The sequence below is a fragment of the Mixophyes fleayi genome, chromosome 2 (assembly GCF_038048845.1).
Source record: "Mixophyes fleayi isolate aMixFle1 chromosome 2, aMixFle1.hap1, whole genome shotgun sequence".
NCBI classification, from domain to species: domain Eukaryota; kingdom Metazoa; phylum Chordata; class Amphibia; order Anura; family Limnodynastidae; genus Mixophyes; species Mixophyes fleayi.
In genome coordinates, this window is record NC_134403.1 from 136,767,175 (window position 1) to 136,786,858 (window position 19,684).

At 39.0% G+C, this 19,684-nt stretch overlaps 1 protein-coding gene across 6 annotated transcripts in view; it reads left to right on the top strand.

The window, feature by feature from the left end:
- The first annotated feature begins 545 nt into the window (after positions 1–545).
- Positions 546–19,684, top strand: part of ATP11A (ATPase phospholipid transporting 11A) — a 149,828-nt gene continuing 130,689 nt past the window's right edge. For all 6 annotated transcript variants that reach the window (XM_075200023.1, XM_075200025.1, XM_075200027.1 and 3 more), the window contains exon 1: positions 546–1,039. In XM_075200023.1, the coding sequence (XP_075056124.1) occupies positions 1,001–1,039 (39 nt within the window). In that variant the 5' untranslated portion in view covers positions 546–1,000. The remainder of the gene's footprint in view (positions 1,040–19,684) is intronic.

The window sequence follows — 19,684 nt, forward strand, 5'->3', positions numbered from 1 at the left end:
TTGGATATAGACGTGTAGCCAACTACAGAGAACTTCAGTTGTCGTTTAATTACTACCCCAAAAAAAACAGCCATTTATACTTAAATATTGGTTATTTAAAAGCTGCTTCCATTGTCTACAATCATGCAGATCTTTTTATTGTAAGTTATATATTTGTTAAAAAAAATGGAAAAATAAAAACGTCAACCGTATCCCTGGAATGAACGTGTATCACAGTTCCCGAACATTTGTAGCCAGCTGTATCAGAAAGTCGCCCGACAGGATAAAAATAGCACAGGATGCCAGTACTAGAACAGACTGATGAAAAGAGGAGAGGAGGATGGGAGCAGGGGAGGGGGACATGTGGAGTAGAAGGGGAGGGGGGAGTAAAGTGACAAGAAGAGACTGAAGGCTAGCAAAGAAAGAGGGTGGTGTACTCTGACCAAAGAATGACTGGCAGGGAGGGATCTGAGAGTAGGTAGGGAGGAAAGCCAGACAAGGAGACTAGAAGAGGGAGGTATCAGAAATTCAGGACTGGGAGGGGTATTATTACATGAGATGGGAGGGGTGTGTCAACAGGGAGAAGCCGAGAGGGAGCTGATTATCAAAGAGAAACAAGCATCTAGTTGGAGAGCTACAGGAGGGGGTATGTTGAATGCCTCCACTGACGCTGCCAACCAGAAAGATATCAAGAACACATTCTCATCTAAGGAATATCATCTGGGAGAACCCAATGCGAGGGCCACCCATCAAGACTTGTAGAGGAAATAATGTTTCTATTCGCCTCTTACACGACGAGCTGCACTTGTTAAGAAATACAATCCATGTGCAGCTTCCCCATCCATTGTGACCACTATAATAACTAGTAGTTTATGCTTACACTTTTCATTGTCTTTGTAAATATAGCCATTGACAGAATAACTATTGATGATATTGTATGGATGTGGAAAGTAACAAATAGACAGCAGGGACTGAAAGGAAGGAGGCAGAGGAGGTATCACCAGGGCAGCTGTCACTAGTCATGGATTGCAGTCTGCTGAGGAGACTCATCAACAGATACGTAAGTCAAGAGCTGTTTACTATATCTTGTTTATTTGTGTGATCACTTTCTGTAGTTCGGTATGATAGCACGTTATCTGGCGTTGCATCTTCACATTACATAAGGGTCAAGAGTGTTATCTGCACTAGAAGGTGTGTAGGTAGGTGTGGAGATTGCAAATAGATTAGATAGCAATGCTAACATTGAACTTTTACTTAGGTGCCTCTACATGCGGGACATTACACACAACTTTACCAAATTATCCTGTGGCAAAGACTTCGAGAATTTCACTTGTAACAGAAATGTCTATCAATGAGTACACCTTTCAAATGATTGGTTACACGAAGATAAGAAAATAAGTTATGTGTATATATACGTCTTCTACAATTACAGACAATAGTAATCAGAGGGGAGTACAGCTGAATAGTGCAAAATGTGTTCACTTTTTAAAATGTACTTTTTATTTGTTCTCCCAAATTATATCTGTGCACAGTTTGTATGAGATATCTGTGTTTTTGTATCACTGTTTGTAGGAGTTGTCAAGAATTTATAGATCAGGTATTCATTAAACCTATACAGGCAAAAACATGTTCAAAAATGCCTAACATTTAGAAAAAGTGACACCCTACAGCAGACTATTAAATATGCACCACTCAGTATGTGTATATCTGTTGCATTTTACATTTTTATTTCCTGATGTTTGAGTAAATAATATTTTTCCTCTGCTTTGCAATTACCTGGCTGCAGAAGTACCTGTGCATCACATCACTTAATAAGTATCCACAGACTTATGTTTGCATATTTAGGCATGGATAATCTAACTAGTTAAGTGGAGTAGTTATTGTTTCTAAGCCTGATAAGATTTCAATGGTTTAGAGAATTCCTGCTGAATTGTAACATATCCTTAGTACTATATTATCTGTTTTCATTTCGACCTTTGCAAACTTTCCCATTGGTTCCAAACAATAAGCCCTTGTTTCTGAATTTTATGTAACCACTGTACCAAGGCATAATAAGATGTGACTGCTCACAAGGTCTCTAAAGCCTCATGACTTGTATTTATTTTTGAAACTTTTTTATTTTGAAGTGACAACTTATACAAAATGTATAAATTAATAAAACGTAAAGTTTTGCATCTTCTGAAGCAAACATAAACCATTGCTCCCAAATGGAATCAAATGATCTGCTTTTGATCTGATTTTTATCTGCTATTGATGTTTGAATTTTGGCACTATTTTGAGCTTAATTTTTAAGCTAAGAATATTTCTGATTATTATTAGAAATGTGGTATCCTATATAAGCAAAAGAAAAAGCATTATAGCAATATTAGGCTATTTACCAATTGGCATCTGTAATCATATCTTTATTAGCATTTTGTACCACTAGTAAAAGCATGTAAACAGGTACTGGAATATTGGTTCCAAAGACCCTGTGCCCTCTTGCATCTGCGGTTGGGAGTGGTGAAAGCGCAATGTCATTTTCTGCATGGTGTATGCTCTATTTATGTTCACTTCAGGTGAGGCACTGGCCATTGAGTCACCTCCATTATGACCCCTCCCCCAACTTCAAGTGCAAGCGCTGGTTCCCATAACATATCAAGCACCAGGACATTTGATATGTGGTGTCATGGGTATTCTCCTAAAGCTAATGGGTAACCAATTTTTATAGTTATTTATAGCCTACTAATTATTCATTAAGTGAGCTTACTGTAGTGACACAGTTACAGTTCAAATGCAATTGAAAATTGATAAAAGGTTTGTTTAATATAAATAAGACCTTTCCTTTGTAATTTCTGTGTACTGTGGTTTAATAAAGTTAGACAGCAAGCTACTAGATTTCCTAAAGGATTTATATGAAAAAACGAACAGATAATTATGTTGTTGCAATTTTATTTTATTTTTTCTGGTGTTAAATTACCAGGCTTGCTCAGACTGAATTATAGAGCGCTGGTTATACATTACAGAGTATGGTTATTTTTGGTAACTCTGCAAAGTAATTTTAAATCAATATTCCTTCAGTATTAAAAATAGCTTGACGCAGAGGTATGATTATAGCCAAGAAACATGATTTTATTTGTGGCATTTATCACACGTGTCCTAGAAATAACATGTTGGTAAATATTAATCTTCTTATTCATGTTTGCTGTGTTGCATACAGTTCATGGGAGCTTTTAGCAACTACTGTACTCTATCACAATTGGAATGGTAGAACAAAGAGCTCTGTTTCTTAAGAATTTAATTTAAGATTGTTATCTCTCTCTTTTTTTTTTTTTTTTTTTTTTTTTTTAACTTTTCGTCAACTAGCATAGTCATAATGTTATTTCCCGCTGTGCTCACTGTGCCTTTCTGGTCAGTTTACCAGGGGTTGATACAAAAATTGTGGCCACACACCACATCAGCATGCTCACTGAACAAACAGATCATTTAACATTTTGACAGCATACACAGATGGCAAAATATTGCAGCGATGTAGTTTTTGATTTTCATTTGATTGAACAACATGCAAACATGGACAAGTTATATTTCCCGGTTGAACAGTGGCACTACACACTCTGGTAATGGATAAACTTGTTTTACGCCATACTTGATCCAATCCAGTTGGATCAGATTTTCATTACAATCATTTTGGGGCCCACTTACAGTACAATGGTTGGTTATATTAGCTACTCACAATCACATTTCTACTCCAGTTTTAGGTAGTTTAACTCTGGGTTAAGCACGTTTGCCTTTGTTACGTTTATCTAAATATTCTATTATTGTATAACCACTCGTCGTTCAGCTGGTATCACAAAGCCAAGTATAAGAGCAAGTATTCTTTATGGCTCCATTTCAAAATGCACAGACCGCTGCAAAGGTTTATATCTGTAAGGCAACTAACATTTTCAATTATGAAAAAGTGACTTCTGTATAAAACCCATGCAGAGTATTCCAATTACTGCCGCTCACAGGCTGCCCAATGAACCCCACAAGCTCGCTGGCTAGGTGTGATCCTTGACTCACCGCTATCCTTTGTTCCCCACATTGACTCTATATCGAAATCATCTTACATACATTTATTGCAATTTCCTCCATACTGGTCTTCCCAAAATCAGACTCTTACCCGTACATTCTATTTTGGACGCAGCGGCTAGATTGATTTTGCTTGCAAATCGTTCTTTCTCTGCTGAGTCACTCTGTCAGTCTCTTCATTGGTTGCCTATTTTTCAATAAATCCAATATAAAATTCTTCTACTAACATACAAGGGCATCAACAAACATACATCTCATCACTTGTCTCAAAATATCTCCCAATTCGACACCTCTGCACAAGATCTGTGTTTCTCTTCCACTCTCATCACATCCTCCCATTCTCAGTTACAGGACTTTTTTCGGGCTGTACCCAGTCTGTGGAATTCCCTCCTTGCACAATAAGACTTTCCTCTGGTCTACAAACCTTCAAGTGTTCTCTGAAAACCCACCTCTTCAGGCAAGCTTATAATATTCCTCAACCACCCTCTTATCTCACTAGGTTACCCTATTACCACACTCTACACAGCTAACACAAGAAAACAACTCTTTGTTTTACAAAAATAGATAGAGGTGGATGGACTCAATTATCTACCAAGAAAGTAACAAAAAATTGCATATCCTAAATTGTTCAAATAAACTGAAGAGATCAGCACCAGCAAGCCAGAGTACAACAATACAAAATAATTTTAATAGAGAAATAGAAAAATACAAAAGTTCAGAAAAAAATCAAATATAAACGTTACATTACTAAGCATTTCCTGCCCAACAATCGTTTCAGTTCCTTTTGCTTTCTTCGGGGGAGCCACTGCAGAGGCAAGCGCAGGATTTTTAAGGGGGGTTTCCAAATAGTTGAATTCGGAACAAAGCAAAAATAAAACATATACATATATATATATATATATATATATATATATATATATATATATATATATAGTGTTATTGGGTTACAGGGTGAAGCCAGATACTGCCCACAAGCAATCTTGTATAGTGTTTTGATTCATAGACCCACGACTCCATTTCTGGTGAGTCTGCAGGGTTGAGATGGTTGAGATGCAGAGCTGTGTGATATATATAAATATTGTATTCTAGGATTAATAAAGTAGAGGATCCTATAATAGTATTATAGAATCTCAGTCTGCATCTCAACCCTGCAGACTCACCAGAAATGAAGTCTTGGATCTATGAATCAAAACACTAAACAAGAATACTTGAGGGCAGTATCGAAGACCAGAGACCTATTTACCGATGTATCTTTATATATAAAATTGCCATAAGCCCACACCGTTCAGCAGGGCAGCCAGCGAGTGATGTAATTCCTGGAGATATGCGTGGGAGAAGCTGCTGCGGCCTCACATGCGCAGCAGCTCCATTTCGATGATACTGATATGTACAGCAGCCGCAGCGCTATCAAAGAAGCGTCCGTGGCGGTGCTGTGCAGGGGCAATGTTTAGCATGTTTAAATACATGCTTTTGTGCCCGTTCTTTCGCGGAGAGGAAAGGTTTCTGGAGAACCAGAAACCCCCATGTGTGCGCCCCTGCCCTAATATAACCCAACTTTGTGTCCTTTTCTTTTGGCTGGCAGGTGCCCAAATTAAAAATATATCTGTGTATTTTGAATCTCAAATTAGGATTTGTCTAGTGTTTAAATATAATAACAATTTAGGAAAATGCAAATGCTTGGGCTACAAAGCAATGCCATTTTGCATTGTTGCATTCCCAATTTTTATGCGGAAGTGCATGGCTTTGTGTGGCACACTGGTGACAAGTTTGGGGGGGGTGCAACGTTTGGCATCATCTGTTAGTAGGAGCTAGGCTGATCAGGGTATATGACACTGAGTACATGCTAAGCACCTACCAATGCATCCACAGGCAAAAATAATCGTGTTTACCTGCCTGGGATTACTTGGATCCAAAGAGTTAAGGAGGGGCATTTAGGGGGAGTCTTTTGCTTTTAGCAGGAGTTGCAGATCACTTTTCTTTCTGTAAGAGGACTATATTTTTATATCTCCTTAGAGGTAGTGGAAACTTGGTCTATATCGGGCATTTTGCTCATTTGAGTCATTTGTCTAGGCTCCTTTTATCAATGTAATAAATAACATTTAAAAACTGCTCTGCCTCTGATACGTTTAGTTAAAATATATGGTATTTCTGCTTTGGTTGATTTAATTTATTTGCTTGTCTTTGCCCCACAGAAATGTTCACAAAACATCCTGCTTTATCTTTCTGTTTTTTTTGCCTTTCCATGCTTTTCCAGCTTGATGTGGTGAGGTTGTTTATTGGAATTACCATGGCATACTGTTGTGTTCTGTGCAGTGGATACTGCTCTGATCCAAAAAGCAGCCTAGTTTCATATTTAAGGGTAACAAACATACATGGAAAGCACCAATGCAAGCTAGAAATAAAAAGGAATAGATTTAGTAATATTTGCTGGATGGCATGATCACAGAAAGTAAAGTAATCCTGTAGATTGCCCCTTTATTACTTTGTAAAAATAAATATGAAAGTTTAATTGTATACAATTATTTATGTCCTGTGTTTTTGCTTAGTACAGTATTTTCCTTCCAATACAAAAGCTAAAACAATAAAATGTCATTATAACTCCACTAAATATATTGTGAGAGCAAACATTCTTAGTACAATAGAAATGTGAAAGCAAATAATTGTATCCTTGAGTGCAATACACAGGAAGTGGGTATACATTGTATTTGTCTCAGTCTGTACAAATATTACAGACATCAGACAACAATTGTAGAATCACAAACAGGGAAGCAAGCTCTGAAGAATGGTGCAAGGACTATACTTCTTTATCATTAAAATAAACCGCAAATGATGAAATAAACTTAGTTGTGTGTTTACATTGCCATAAATATAATATTTTTGCTCAACCTTTTAAGCATGTTCTACATTCAACTGGTGGTTGTACAAGTGCATTGGAGAACAAAAGGGAAGCATGAACTCACTTATGCATCTTCATTTACATAGATGAGATGCCTGGATGCACACATCTTGCTTTTGGATATTTCTGTTTTTCAGTTACTTTACTATACTATCTCTTGAGTCTACCATACAAATCATTATATATAAAGTATACAATGACTCCCAGTTGCGTAGTTAAAATGTATTTCATATGAGATGCATACCAAATACAGTAAATTTGTGAAAAGATTAGAAATCACCAAGGCATAATGGAAACATCTCGGAGCAACAGCAGAGTCGCGAAGCGGTAAGCCACACAAGCTCATTGAACTGTACCGCTGAGTGCTGAAACATGTATTGTGTGAAAATGATCTGCCCCAGTTGCAACACTAACTACCGATGGCAGATGCAGAGTTCAAAACTGCCTCTGGAAGCACAAGAACTATTCTTCAGCGATTCGTAGGATTGAGTCTCCATGGCTGAACTGTCACACACAAGCCTCAGATCATAATGTGCAAGGCCAAATGTTGACTGCAATGGTATAAAGCACATGTCCATTGGACTATGGAGTGACAAATCACCATCTGGTAGTCTGAGGGATAAATCTGGGTTTGTTGGGTGCCAGGAGAATACTTCATACCCTTAGTTCTACTGAAGGAAAATCTTAATTCTAAAGCATACAATGACTTAAGAATAGTCTGCTTCCAACTTTGTGACAGCAGTTTGGGGGAAGACCTTTTCCTCTTTCAGCATAACACTGCCTCCATGAAGCCCATCAAAAAATGAATACCAGAGTTTGGTGTGGAAGAACATGACATTTGGGATGAATTGAACCGTTGACTGTGAGCAAAGCCTTATTGCCCAATATTAGTGTCCGACCTCACTAATGCTCTTGTGGTTGGATGGATGCGAATCCCAGCAGACATGATCCAAAATCAGGTGAAAAGACTTGCCTGAGGACCGGAGGCTGTTATAGTAGCATGTCATCACTTTGGAACTCCTGGGTTTCCACAACCTGCGGAAAATGCATCTGGCTAGGAGAAATGATTTCCAGAAACCACAACGCAAGTAGGTACTTATAACAGCAATATGGTGATACTAGAAATAATGGCTTTCAATGTAAACCCATTTTACTATCGTTTTACTTAAATTAAAAACATCGGTAAAATGAATGTAATGAACGGTGGTAGGTATGAGCCCTTAGGGCTAAGTGCTATTAGCAAACTACCCCTTGTGGCCTTAGTCAATTTTCCTGGGGAATCAGTTACAAAACATTTGAAGATATTCCAGTAGATCTAATTATTAAGGTATAGCTGATATGAAATCTAGCCATAGTCATACAGGAAAATAGTAGCTTTGTGTGAGCTGACGTTACCATGACAACAGTCATGTAGCAGGTAGTGTAGTTTGTAAGGAAAGGAAAATTTTTTTTGTCTAAACTGAGGAAAAGAGTTATACAATTAATAATTAATATGCTACTACATTTATACAGGAAATCAAGTTTACATTTTTAACTAGCACATTTCTTAACCTGGTATGAAAGGAACTTAATTATGGTTATGACACATTTATTTTGTGGAGAAACACTATTTCAGGTATATTCCCATAATTATCCTTGCACAATGGTACAGTATAATTAAACACAGTTTTTTAGTATAAGTGGGGGAAGGAATATTCATGTGATGTAGTTATTGTCATCAAGTTGGTGTATGTTTAATATGTTAAACAAGCAATCCCATGAAAAAAATCAGGTGTTAACACAAATCACTGTGGCAGGCTGTAAGAAGAATGTTGGTATTTACCATTTACTCTTGTTTTTTTTCTTCAGGCCGGTATTAATGATTTATAGTTCTGGACTAGCAAAGCAATCATAGTCATGTGATGTAGTGAACAGGCTTTAGAACACTCCCTCTGAGCTCTGACTGCACTGACATCCCCCCTCTCTGCCATCACATGACTTACTGAGGGCGGTGAGCCTGTGTCTGTGTGGCAGAGTGACTGTCTGTATCTGGAAGCCATTTTTGTTTCCCATCCAGGTAGCTTTTAAATAGAAAATATTGATTTTAAGGCATATCGCTAAGAGAAATCATTGAATGCATGCTTAAAAGGTATTTGCTATTTGACTGCTAGTCGAGATGGTAAGGCGACCCTTCTACATGCCTGGGTTTATGTACCACACTCACTCTGTGGCAACATAATTAATAGAATAAGGATACAAAAGGGGACAATGCTAATGAGGTCCATTTGTGACCCTATTGAGGACCTAGCTGCTCTCATTAGATTTAGATGTATCTTCATGAATTACAAGACCCGTTAGATTATGTTGAATGAACCTGGTTTTAATTTAATAAATAAAGAGTTACTGTATGGGTACAATTGATAAGTACTGAAAATTGAAGATAATTCTAGTGTCCAAAAAATGGACAAGTCTTTTTAAAACCTGATTATGTGTTCGGGCATCAGGGTCTGCTGAAAGTAATTTTGAGTGCTAGGAGTAGTGACACCAGTCTTCATATATATATATATATATATATATATATATATATATATATATATATATAATGAAAATCCGCTCTTCTGTGTGTTAATACTGTATTTGCAAAATCTGAAATTGCTGTCTAAGCAGGAAGCTCTCAATAATGATGATAGATAAATCTTCCTCTGCGCTGCTAAAATTAGAATATCAATATCGAGAAAGTTAATTGAGTTAACATTCCATTTTCATCCTACTATTTCAGTTGCGTTTTTCTATGTTCCAGTCTAACACAGCTCTGATAAAGTAGTGGTTTTGTTTACTGGTGGTACTGACTAATCCCCCTGCTGATGTGGAAAGAGGATTTACTCTAACCTATATTATACTGAGGATTAAGGACAATTAGGTTCCTATCTAGATCTCTATGAAGATGTGATGTACAATCCCCTGAGTTGCACATCTGCTCATACACTTTGCAAGCAAGTACAGAGCATTAATCAGGATACAAGAGACAGACTATAGGATCCCTCTGCCTATCCTGTCTGTGAAGTTGTTTTAGATATTGAAATATATTTTGCTTTCTTTGTGATGCCATGAATGCTATGCCTCAATTTTTAATAGCTGTGCTTATACATACTTAAAGCATTTTGCTGTTTGGAAAGAAACATTATACCCCACTGGTATTTGATCTTTTTGTTTAACCAACACAATACTATATTAAGTTGCCACAAGAATACCCTTATTGTTTTTGTTTCACACTAAATGGTGTGTGCTTGTCTTCATACTCTGAGAAATACTGTAAACATCATAACCTGTGTCATGAACACCCAGCCTGTCTCAGATACAGCAATCTTATTACTGTTACACACTTAAATCACATACACATGTAGCATGAGCCTTACTTGGCTTCGTAAATTCCCAAAGAATCACGGGGAATATGCTAGATTAAATTTATTTTATCCCAAAAATATTTCCAAGGCTTAATTACAAAACAGTTAATAACAAGACATACAAGATAAATTGCACAAATAAGTTTCAGAAATAAAATTGGAAATAAAACCAGAGTCACTACTTACTAGACTAGCGTGTGAGGAGTGCACTTTGGGACCAATGGCCCATTTCAAACTAGATTGATCCCCTAAGAAAATGCCCCCGCTATTGTCTAAGGCAGAAGGTTTTAAACCTTTTACGCATAGCTCTCACCCCCTCTTTTGGAACTTAGCCTAATCTTTCAAATTCATGGCATGTTGTTTTCCAGAATGACACAAGACTTTTAAGGTGATATGTCTGGCATCTCAGAGGGCATGAATCTCACCTCTGCTCGTTCTGCTTGGCTGGTCAGGTCCACAGCCTCTGCATACAAAAACTCCCCAGAGATGCTTATCTGTCCCTTGGCCTGGCTAATTTCACAAGACTATTGATACTTGCATAGGTTCAGACTCTTGTCATTTAGCAAAGCACACTTTAAGATTACATTACAAGGTTACATACAATATACATTGTCATACCTGAATATTAAGGGAAAATAACAATAATACATAATAGTCACAACCTGCATCATTACCTGATGTCAGTGTTATACAATTTTACATCATATCACATACATACTAAATTGTAAAACACATGCCGCACCCTGTTTTTAAGCAGGTGAACCCCCTCTCTTAAAAAAAAGGTATCCATATTTTGATTTTGCCTTAATAAATAAGGGGGGGGGGGTCTTTTATATCCCCCCAGTTGCCGACCTTCATCAACTGTGATAATGAAACAAAACAAAGAATCCACAGTATTTATGTGAATACAAGAGGTGGTTCTTTCTTGTAGACACTAAATTTCTGCCCCATCCCTTTTATGCAAAATACAAAGAGGAAAGTCACCTCTTTCAAACAAAGGATCCCTTTTTATTTTTTGTCAGAAACATATGTTTATGCAAATAAAAGTGGTAGATGCATATTTGTACTCCTGGAAGCCCTTGCAAATAGATGATGATGATTATTATTATTATTCTCGGTTAACCAGGAAATTCTCTCTTTTCCACTATTGTACCAGTGTCCAGAAACTACTGTGCATTCCAGGCTTGGGATAAAAAGAAAGCAATGGTATTTTCTGAAAATACAAATTATTTCTAACAAAAACGAGGTATGATTTGTGGGGTGCTGCACAGAAAAAGTACAGATATTGAAGTCCGGAATGCAGTGAGCCCAAAATTCCAAAATAGACTCAAGAATGAAAAATGTCCTTAACCCCTTGCATCAATATGCTTTGTACATTTTTTGTGGCTGTGTAATTTAAGGAATGCTGACTTTTCTGGTTTTTGTTTTCGTTAGGATATTTTTGTATTGTAACAATTCTATTGACATAAGACAAGTGTGGCCTTCAGACTAAACGAAGTTAAAATCATGCGGGTGAGTGACATGCTGAATCACCTATAATATGTGGCTGTCTAAGAGTGTCAGCCAATAGAGGCTGGAAGGGGAAGGGGCTTGTACACAGTTATAAGTCAGTGCAGGCATGATTTGGGCGTTCCTGCTTCCGGATTTCTCCCTCCCACCCTTCAAGTTTTATTGGTATGGTTTTTAGGTTTTGATTCAGTGTTTTATAGGGTAGGAGAGCAGTGCAGTCGGTAAGTGTGCATATGGTGCTCGGTTGATCTTGTCATAGGTCACTACCCCTCTGTTGTTCATGGTGTCATCGTATGGTTGGTCCGCCTGTGAGGGGGACCTTTGGCCGGTATTGTTTGGTTTATACTGGCGGTTATAAGGGGGGCGTAGTCTTGCCGTTGGACTTGATTTTTAGAACCGGCCAATAGCTAAGGTAGGATCCTGGGTTGGTGGTACTATGGTCTGACCTTTCCACCTTTATTGGTTTTGCTGTTGCTGACTGCCCTGCTCTCGTCCGCCTTACAGTCCTCTTTAGTTTAAAGTTCATATTCCAACATATAAAATCCTGTCAGTCATTCCAACTTTAATTTGGTGTCCGTGTCTTTATTGGGTATGTTAAAAAGGTTATGCCACGGTGTGGTGTGATTTAAGGGAAACTTCACCGCTATGCATTTTAAGCAAATTTCCACGGGGTTCAGTTATTTATTTTGTACAAATATGTAGCAGTAGAGGTGAATAGTTAACACCAATGAATGAAGTAATTAGTCATAAAATGTCTCAGATACTCCCTTTAGAATTGCGCTGCAACACTGTGGTCTCAGAGGCAAAGAAAGAGATCATGGGTAACAGAGACAACACAGACTTAGAAGAGTATGTAAAACTAAAGACGCTTTTATTCCAGTTCAGAGTGAATTAAAAAAAAAAAGCTTTTAATCTATTACATGATTTTTTGAGATGTGTAGAGATAAGTTAAGTGTACACTGTCCTTTTTTGTGTCTCCTTAGAAGGTCAACCAAGAAGAATCTTAAGAGCCCCCTTAGTCTGTGTGCTGTAATCGCCACCTCCAGGCTCACAATGTCCCAGCTTGTGCACTTCATATCTTAAATAGTCTATTGCTACCATATGTTGGCACAGTATGTTTCTGTTATTGTGTATAACCCAGGTACATTAAAGGGAAAGAATACATTCTACCACAAGGGTACATTTTCACTTCCTCTAAATGTGTCATAACTCATTGCACATAGTCACATTGATCTATTTTTACTGTATATGTGTAATATATGCAATATCTATGTAACCACTCTGAATTATAATTAACCAGTGCCCTAGCAAATCAAACTCCCTTTTTTAACCAGCCTACACATCACTCAGCCGACATTTTGAGGAATATTTATTAAACTGCAGGTTTGAAAAAGTGGTGGTTGCTATTGGCCAGATCAGATTCTAGCTGTCATTTTGTAGAAGGAATTAAATGAATGGTAGCTAGAATCTGATTGGTTGCATTAGGCAAGATCACCACTTTTTCAAACCCACAGTTTAGTAAATATACCCTTTGTGTCAATTTTGCATCCTTTCTCCTTTTAGGTTGTATAAGCTTGCATAGTCGGCCCCTTACTGCCTTGTGATGTGCTTTGTACTTTGCGAGTACAAAAGCACAAGTAGTGGACAAAAAAAATGGAAGAAACCTGGATAAATGAGGGAACACCAAACATATTGACACAAGGGGCTAGATTTACTAAGCTGCGGGTTTGAAGGAGTGGGGATGTTGCCTATAGCAACCAATCAGATTCTAGCTATCATTTTGTATAAGGTACTAAATAAATGAAAGCTAGAATCTGATTGGTTGCTATAGGCAACATCCCCACTTTTTCAAACCCGCAGCTTAGTAAATCTAGCCCAAGGTCTTCAACACAGATGAGGCTACTGCATTATGTAAGAAAACATTCCAGCATGGTCAGGGTCATGTCTAACAATGCGGGACTGCCCTTCTTGTCTATAATTATGACTGACATGGCTGCAGGAGTAGACATGGGTGAATTTGAAAGATTGTTGAAAGAGCGATTGTTAGGGCAAGGTTAACAGGAGCTGCAGAGATGAAGTTAGATTAACTTGAAACAATGGTGTCTAAGGTAATGACAGCATGGAACTGAGGAAAAAAATCATAAGAACAGTGCAATAGTGGGCAGAAGCTCGTAATCCAGGATAAAGAGATCATATATTTAATGATTTTAAGGAGTGTCTTCTTGCAATCACAATGCCTCCATTCAGGGCCACCTTAACTACTTTATGGGCCCCCGGGCAATGCAGTGCACCGGGCCCCTAAAAAAAAAAAAAAAATTATACATATATATATATATATATATATATATATATATATATATATATATTATTTTTTTTTTTTTTTTTAGGATATTTTTTTTACGGCGCTGCCTCGGACAGGCCCCCTTGCGCGCAGGGGCCCCCGGGCTCCTGCCCATTGTGCCCAATGGGAGAGACGGCCCTACCTCCATCCACAGAGCACATATGGTCGCCCAATGGTTTTAAAAATGACAATTGTGTTATCCATGTGACATGAGCTTTTCAGAAACTAACATTGAACCCAATCAAGCATCTATGTTATATTCTGGAATATTTTTAAATTGTGTCAACATTTTATGTATAATTAGAAAATGGGCTATCTCTGGAATTCTCATTGTTCCTGGGGCTGTCTTCGCATGTATTTAAGCTATTTAGAAAGAAACTTGACAGCATTTATTTTTTTTAGCAAATAGGCTCCTGTAAATTATGATATCATTTACATGGCTTAGCAAATCTTCCAAAAGTTTTGAGACTGACACAAATATTATTTTTCACAAAGTCTGCTGCCTCAGTTTTTATGATGGCAATTTGCATATACTCCAGAATGTCATGAAAAGAGATCAGATAACAATTAACTTTATCCCCAAAACAACATTTCCACTGCATTTCAGCACTGCTACAAAAGGACCAGCTGACATCAGGTCAGTGATTCTCTCGTTAACACATGTGAGAGTGTTGACGAGGACAAGGCTGGAGATCACTCTGTCATGCTGATTGAGTTAGAATAACAGACTAGAAGTTTAATAAGGAGGGTGGTGCTAACCATGGTTATCTGCAAGGAAACACGTGTAGTCATCATCATCATCATCACCATTTATTTATATAGCACCACTTATTCCGCAGCGCTGTACAGAGACTCATTCACATCAGTCCCTGACCTATTGGAGCTTACAGTCTAAAGTCCCTAACATACACACACTGACAGGCGGACATAGAGAGAGAGAGAGACTAGGGTCAATTTTTGATATTTGCCAATTAACCTAATATATTTTTAGAGTGAGGGAGGAAACCGGAGCACTTGGAGGAAAGCCGCTAAAACACGGGGAGAACATACAAACTCCTCACAGATAAGGCCATGGTTGGTCATCAGTGCTTTGCACAAAAAGGGCTTCGCAGGCAAGGATATTGCTGCTAGTAAGAATGCACCTACATCAACCATTTATCGGATCATCAAGAACTTCAAGGAGAGACGTTTAATAGTTGTGAAGAAGGCTTCAGGGTGCCCAAGAACGTCCAGCAAGGGCCAGGACTGTCTCCTAAAGTTGATTCAACTGTGGGATCTGGGCACCACCAGCAGGGCTGCCAAGAGAAATCCAGGGCCTCGGTACAAAAATTTTATGTGGCCCTCATTATAGTCGAGCGTGGTTAAAAAAAAGTTTGCGCACAAAACTGACAATGGATGTGTTCATACAATTGGGGGCATGGCTATGCATCATTGTGGCATGGCTAGCAGGTGAAAAGCGCTAGGCCACCCTACTACAGAAAAAAAATCTGCATTGTTGTGCACTCCTGACTTTCAGGACATCTAGCACCATAGTGTAGTATATAAAGAATGAACTGTGTACTTAAAGAGTTCACAGTCTTAGCCTGCACCTTGCATTGGGCTGAACAATCACCGGAAATTGGGATTGTCCCACTAGAATCACATTTCACAGACTCTCCTGCTCTCTCCTACCTGTTATTGTCACTTTCACCACCCGTGGCTGCTGGTTTCTTTAGTTGCGGCTTCTCTGGATCCTGTAATGTTGGGGGCCCTATTTGGAAAAAAAATGGGTACATTTAGAAAACTCCAAACAGCCCGGCGTTAAATCAATAGCACCCATAAGTAATAATTAGGCCTTTCTCCAGCCACAACATTAAAATAATAGTATTTCCATTTAATAAATAAACCTATTTCCCTCCCTGCAAACAGCCCAAGCATTAAATTAATAGTATTTACATTACATAAATATACCTATTTCCCGCAACCATCACTGCCTTTAAATAATTCATAGTCACATTTAAGAGACCTCATTCTCCCCAAAATCACCCCACATTCAATAGCCTCCAAACCACCCCATCTTAAATTAATAGTCCCCACTATTAAATTGCCCCACCATCACCCCACAAAAAAATAGTACCCATTAATTAACCACCACCTACCTCACACACACTACATTGCCACAAGCCCCCTGTGCCATCATACACACTACATTGCCACAAGCCCCCTGTGCCATCATACACACTACATTGCCACAAGATAATCACCACGCTGTGCTTCCTTATGATCACACTGTGTCCCTTCAACATCAGACTGTGCCCCTTCATCACAACCATACTGTGCCCCCTTATGATCACACTACACCCTCCATGCTTTTTTTCCACCCTTCACATGGCCCCCCTTCATCACTCTGTTCCATGCTGCCCACCCTTCATTACTCTGTGCCATGCTGCTTCCCCCCTCTCCTTTATCACTGTGCCATGCTGCCCCCCTCTCCATTACTGTGACATGCTTCCCCCCCTCTCCTTCATCACTCGGTGCTCTGTTGTTCTGTTTTCCTCCCTTTGCCTCCATTTCTTTAATTACCTTTGTGTTGGCTTCTTTCATCTTCTATCTTCTCTATTCTGTCTTGCCCGGGTCCCCTTTGCGCCGCTCCTCACTGAATGTCGGGCGTGATGTGATGACGTCACGTCCGACATTCAATGCGAACGGAGCAGAGAGGAAGGAGGAAGGGATGCCGGCACCGCGATCATGTAAGTATGTGTTTTTTTTATTTCTTTTTAAATAGCCTGCTCCACACCGCCAACGAAGCTACCCCTCCCCCGTCTGCACCCTCAAAAAATACTAAAAACAAAAAAAGATAAAATCTAAAACAGATTGGATTAAAAAAATAAAATGTCAGCAGAGATGGCCAGGCCCTGGTAATTAGTACACATCCCCCCAGTGCAGAGCTTGCTCAGGAATGACAGCAGGCAGGTGTGAGTGCATCTGACTGCACAGTGAGGCGAAGACTTTTGGAGGGTAGCCTGGTGTCAAGAAGGCAAGCAAAGAAGCCACTTCTCTCCAGGAAAAACATCAGGGACAGACTGATATTCTGCAAAAGGTACAGGAATTGGACTGCTTAGGACTGGGGTAAAGTAATTTTCTCCCATTAATCCGCTTTCAGATTTTGTCCTGAGAAGGAAAGGTGAGCGCTACCATCCGTCCTGTTGCATGCCAACAGTAAAGCCTCCTGAAACCATTCATGTTTGGGATTGGTTCTCAGCCAAGGGAGTGGTCTCACTCAAAATTTTGCCTAAGAACACAGCCATGAATAGAGAATGGCACCAAAGCATCCTCCAAGAGCAACTTCCAAAAACAGATTGGTGAGGAAAAATGCCTTTTCCAGCATGATGGAGCACCTTGCCATAAGGCAAAAGTGATAACTAAGTGGCTCGAGGATCAAAACATCTAAATATTGGGTCCATGGCCAGGAAACTCCCCAAACCTTAATCCCATTGAGAACTTGTGTGGACAAACAAAAATCCATAAATTCTGACAAACTCCAAGCATTAATTAGGCAAGAATGGGCGGCCATCATTCAGTATGTGGCCCAGAAGTTGATTGACAGCATGCCAGGGCGAATTGCAGAGGTCTTCAAAAAGAAGGGTCAACATTGCAAATATTGACTCTTTTCATAAACTTAATATAATTGTCAATAAAAGCCTTTGACACTTATGAAATGCTTGTAATTTTACTTCAGCATACCATAGCAACATCTGACAAAAAGGTCTAAAAACACTGAGGCAGCAAACTTTGTGAAAACCAATACTTGTCATTCTCAAAACTTTTGGCCATGACTGTATATGGCTCAGATAAGTGAAAACATCCCAAATCGCTGTTTACTATCCCTCTCCCTATTTATTTTTACTTTTATGTTTTGTTAATATTATATCTTATAAAAGTGAAGGGAAAGCCCATAGAGGACATATCTACTATATAAATGCCTAGTGGCATGTGTGAAAAAAAACCAACGAGCTGCAGCGCCACCTGCTGGGCAGAGTTATACACTGACCTATATATTTCTTGAAGGAGAAGTGACAGTTGGGAGTGGTTGGTGGTTGCCGGGGGTGACAGTGGGGAGTTTTTAACACCTTAAGTAGCTTGATGAAGGATGTGGCGATGAAGATGAAGGATGAGGTGATGGAGAAAAATGATGAGGTGGTGACATGTGGACAAAACCACGTTAAAAAAGGGCGCTTGCGTCGGGAAGTAACGCTCTTCCCTGAGGAGCCCTGGGCTAGGCCCAAATGCATGACAAGAACCTTTTTAACACCTTAAGTAGCTTGATTTGACTAGAATGCATGAGTATCATGCACGGGTTAACTTGTATAGAAATATAATCTTAGTATCTCCTCACTTCTCTGGTTGTCCAAACACAGTAGACCACACCTCAAAACAGCACACAATCATTGCCTTTTCACTATCAGGGATACATGTAATAATTTAAAACTGCTCATTGTTCTTCCTCACTCATACCACCTGGAAGACTTTGTTATACCCTCTGGGCACCCACTTCCAAGTCTCCAACTCCTGGACTAAGGGTAGTATCATATTTCTCAACAATCTCCTAATCAGAATTGGCTTGTCAACAGATCGGGCACTTTTTGCAGTGTCTCCCCCACCAACCCCAAACAGAGCATTGACTTATTGAAACCTTATGGTACTGAAATGCTTCTTTTAAAGGTCTGATTTCTGTGTCTCTGATTCAGTCCCTGTGAATAAAGACGCAAATTAACTTTCTTGGGAAACATACCTGGGGGTGGAAATTAGATCCAGAAGACTGGTCAGACATATAGAGTTGCATAAAGCTTCTTGTGTGTTACAATAAAATAAAATGTTCTTCCACTAGTATCTAGTACCTTCAAGACTGTACAAGATGTTACCAAAGTACCAGGAACTGGCTGGCAAATTTTAGCATGGGGGACGAGAATGGGCTCAACAGCCCATTAGGAATATGTTAAAGGAAAAAAAATGCAGGTAACCCAGTGACGCAAGGTTGCCCACTATGGGATCATCCCGGGGAGGGAGGGGGGCAGATGCCAGCCAGCCCCTGCCAGGTACATCACACTGCAGCTGGAGAAAATGGTCCCAGAGTGGAATGCTCTACATATTTGGTGGCCCTAATTGAGTAAGCTCTGGCCTGACTTTAGAAATTAATTTTTCACATTTATCCCTTGTCTCCCTACAGTGTAAAATATATCCAACATATTCTTAATCCAGCTGTCGGCTAGCACCCTCCTGGAAAAACCATAAACCGCTCACATTACAAGCAGTAATTAATCATATATGACATTGGGAGATACATTACCATCGGTTCTTTAGGGTGTATGTATAACTACATGTTAGGATGTTACTTTAAACCATTAAAATTTATACATAGGTGTTACAAACATGGAAGATGGAAAATATTGCTTTCATACATTTTTTTCCCCATAATAAATATAATCGTGCACGGCCTGTGTTGTTCTAAAGAACAACGCCGGGAATTGAATCTGCCCGTATATATGTGAG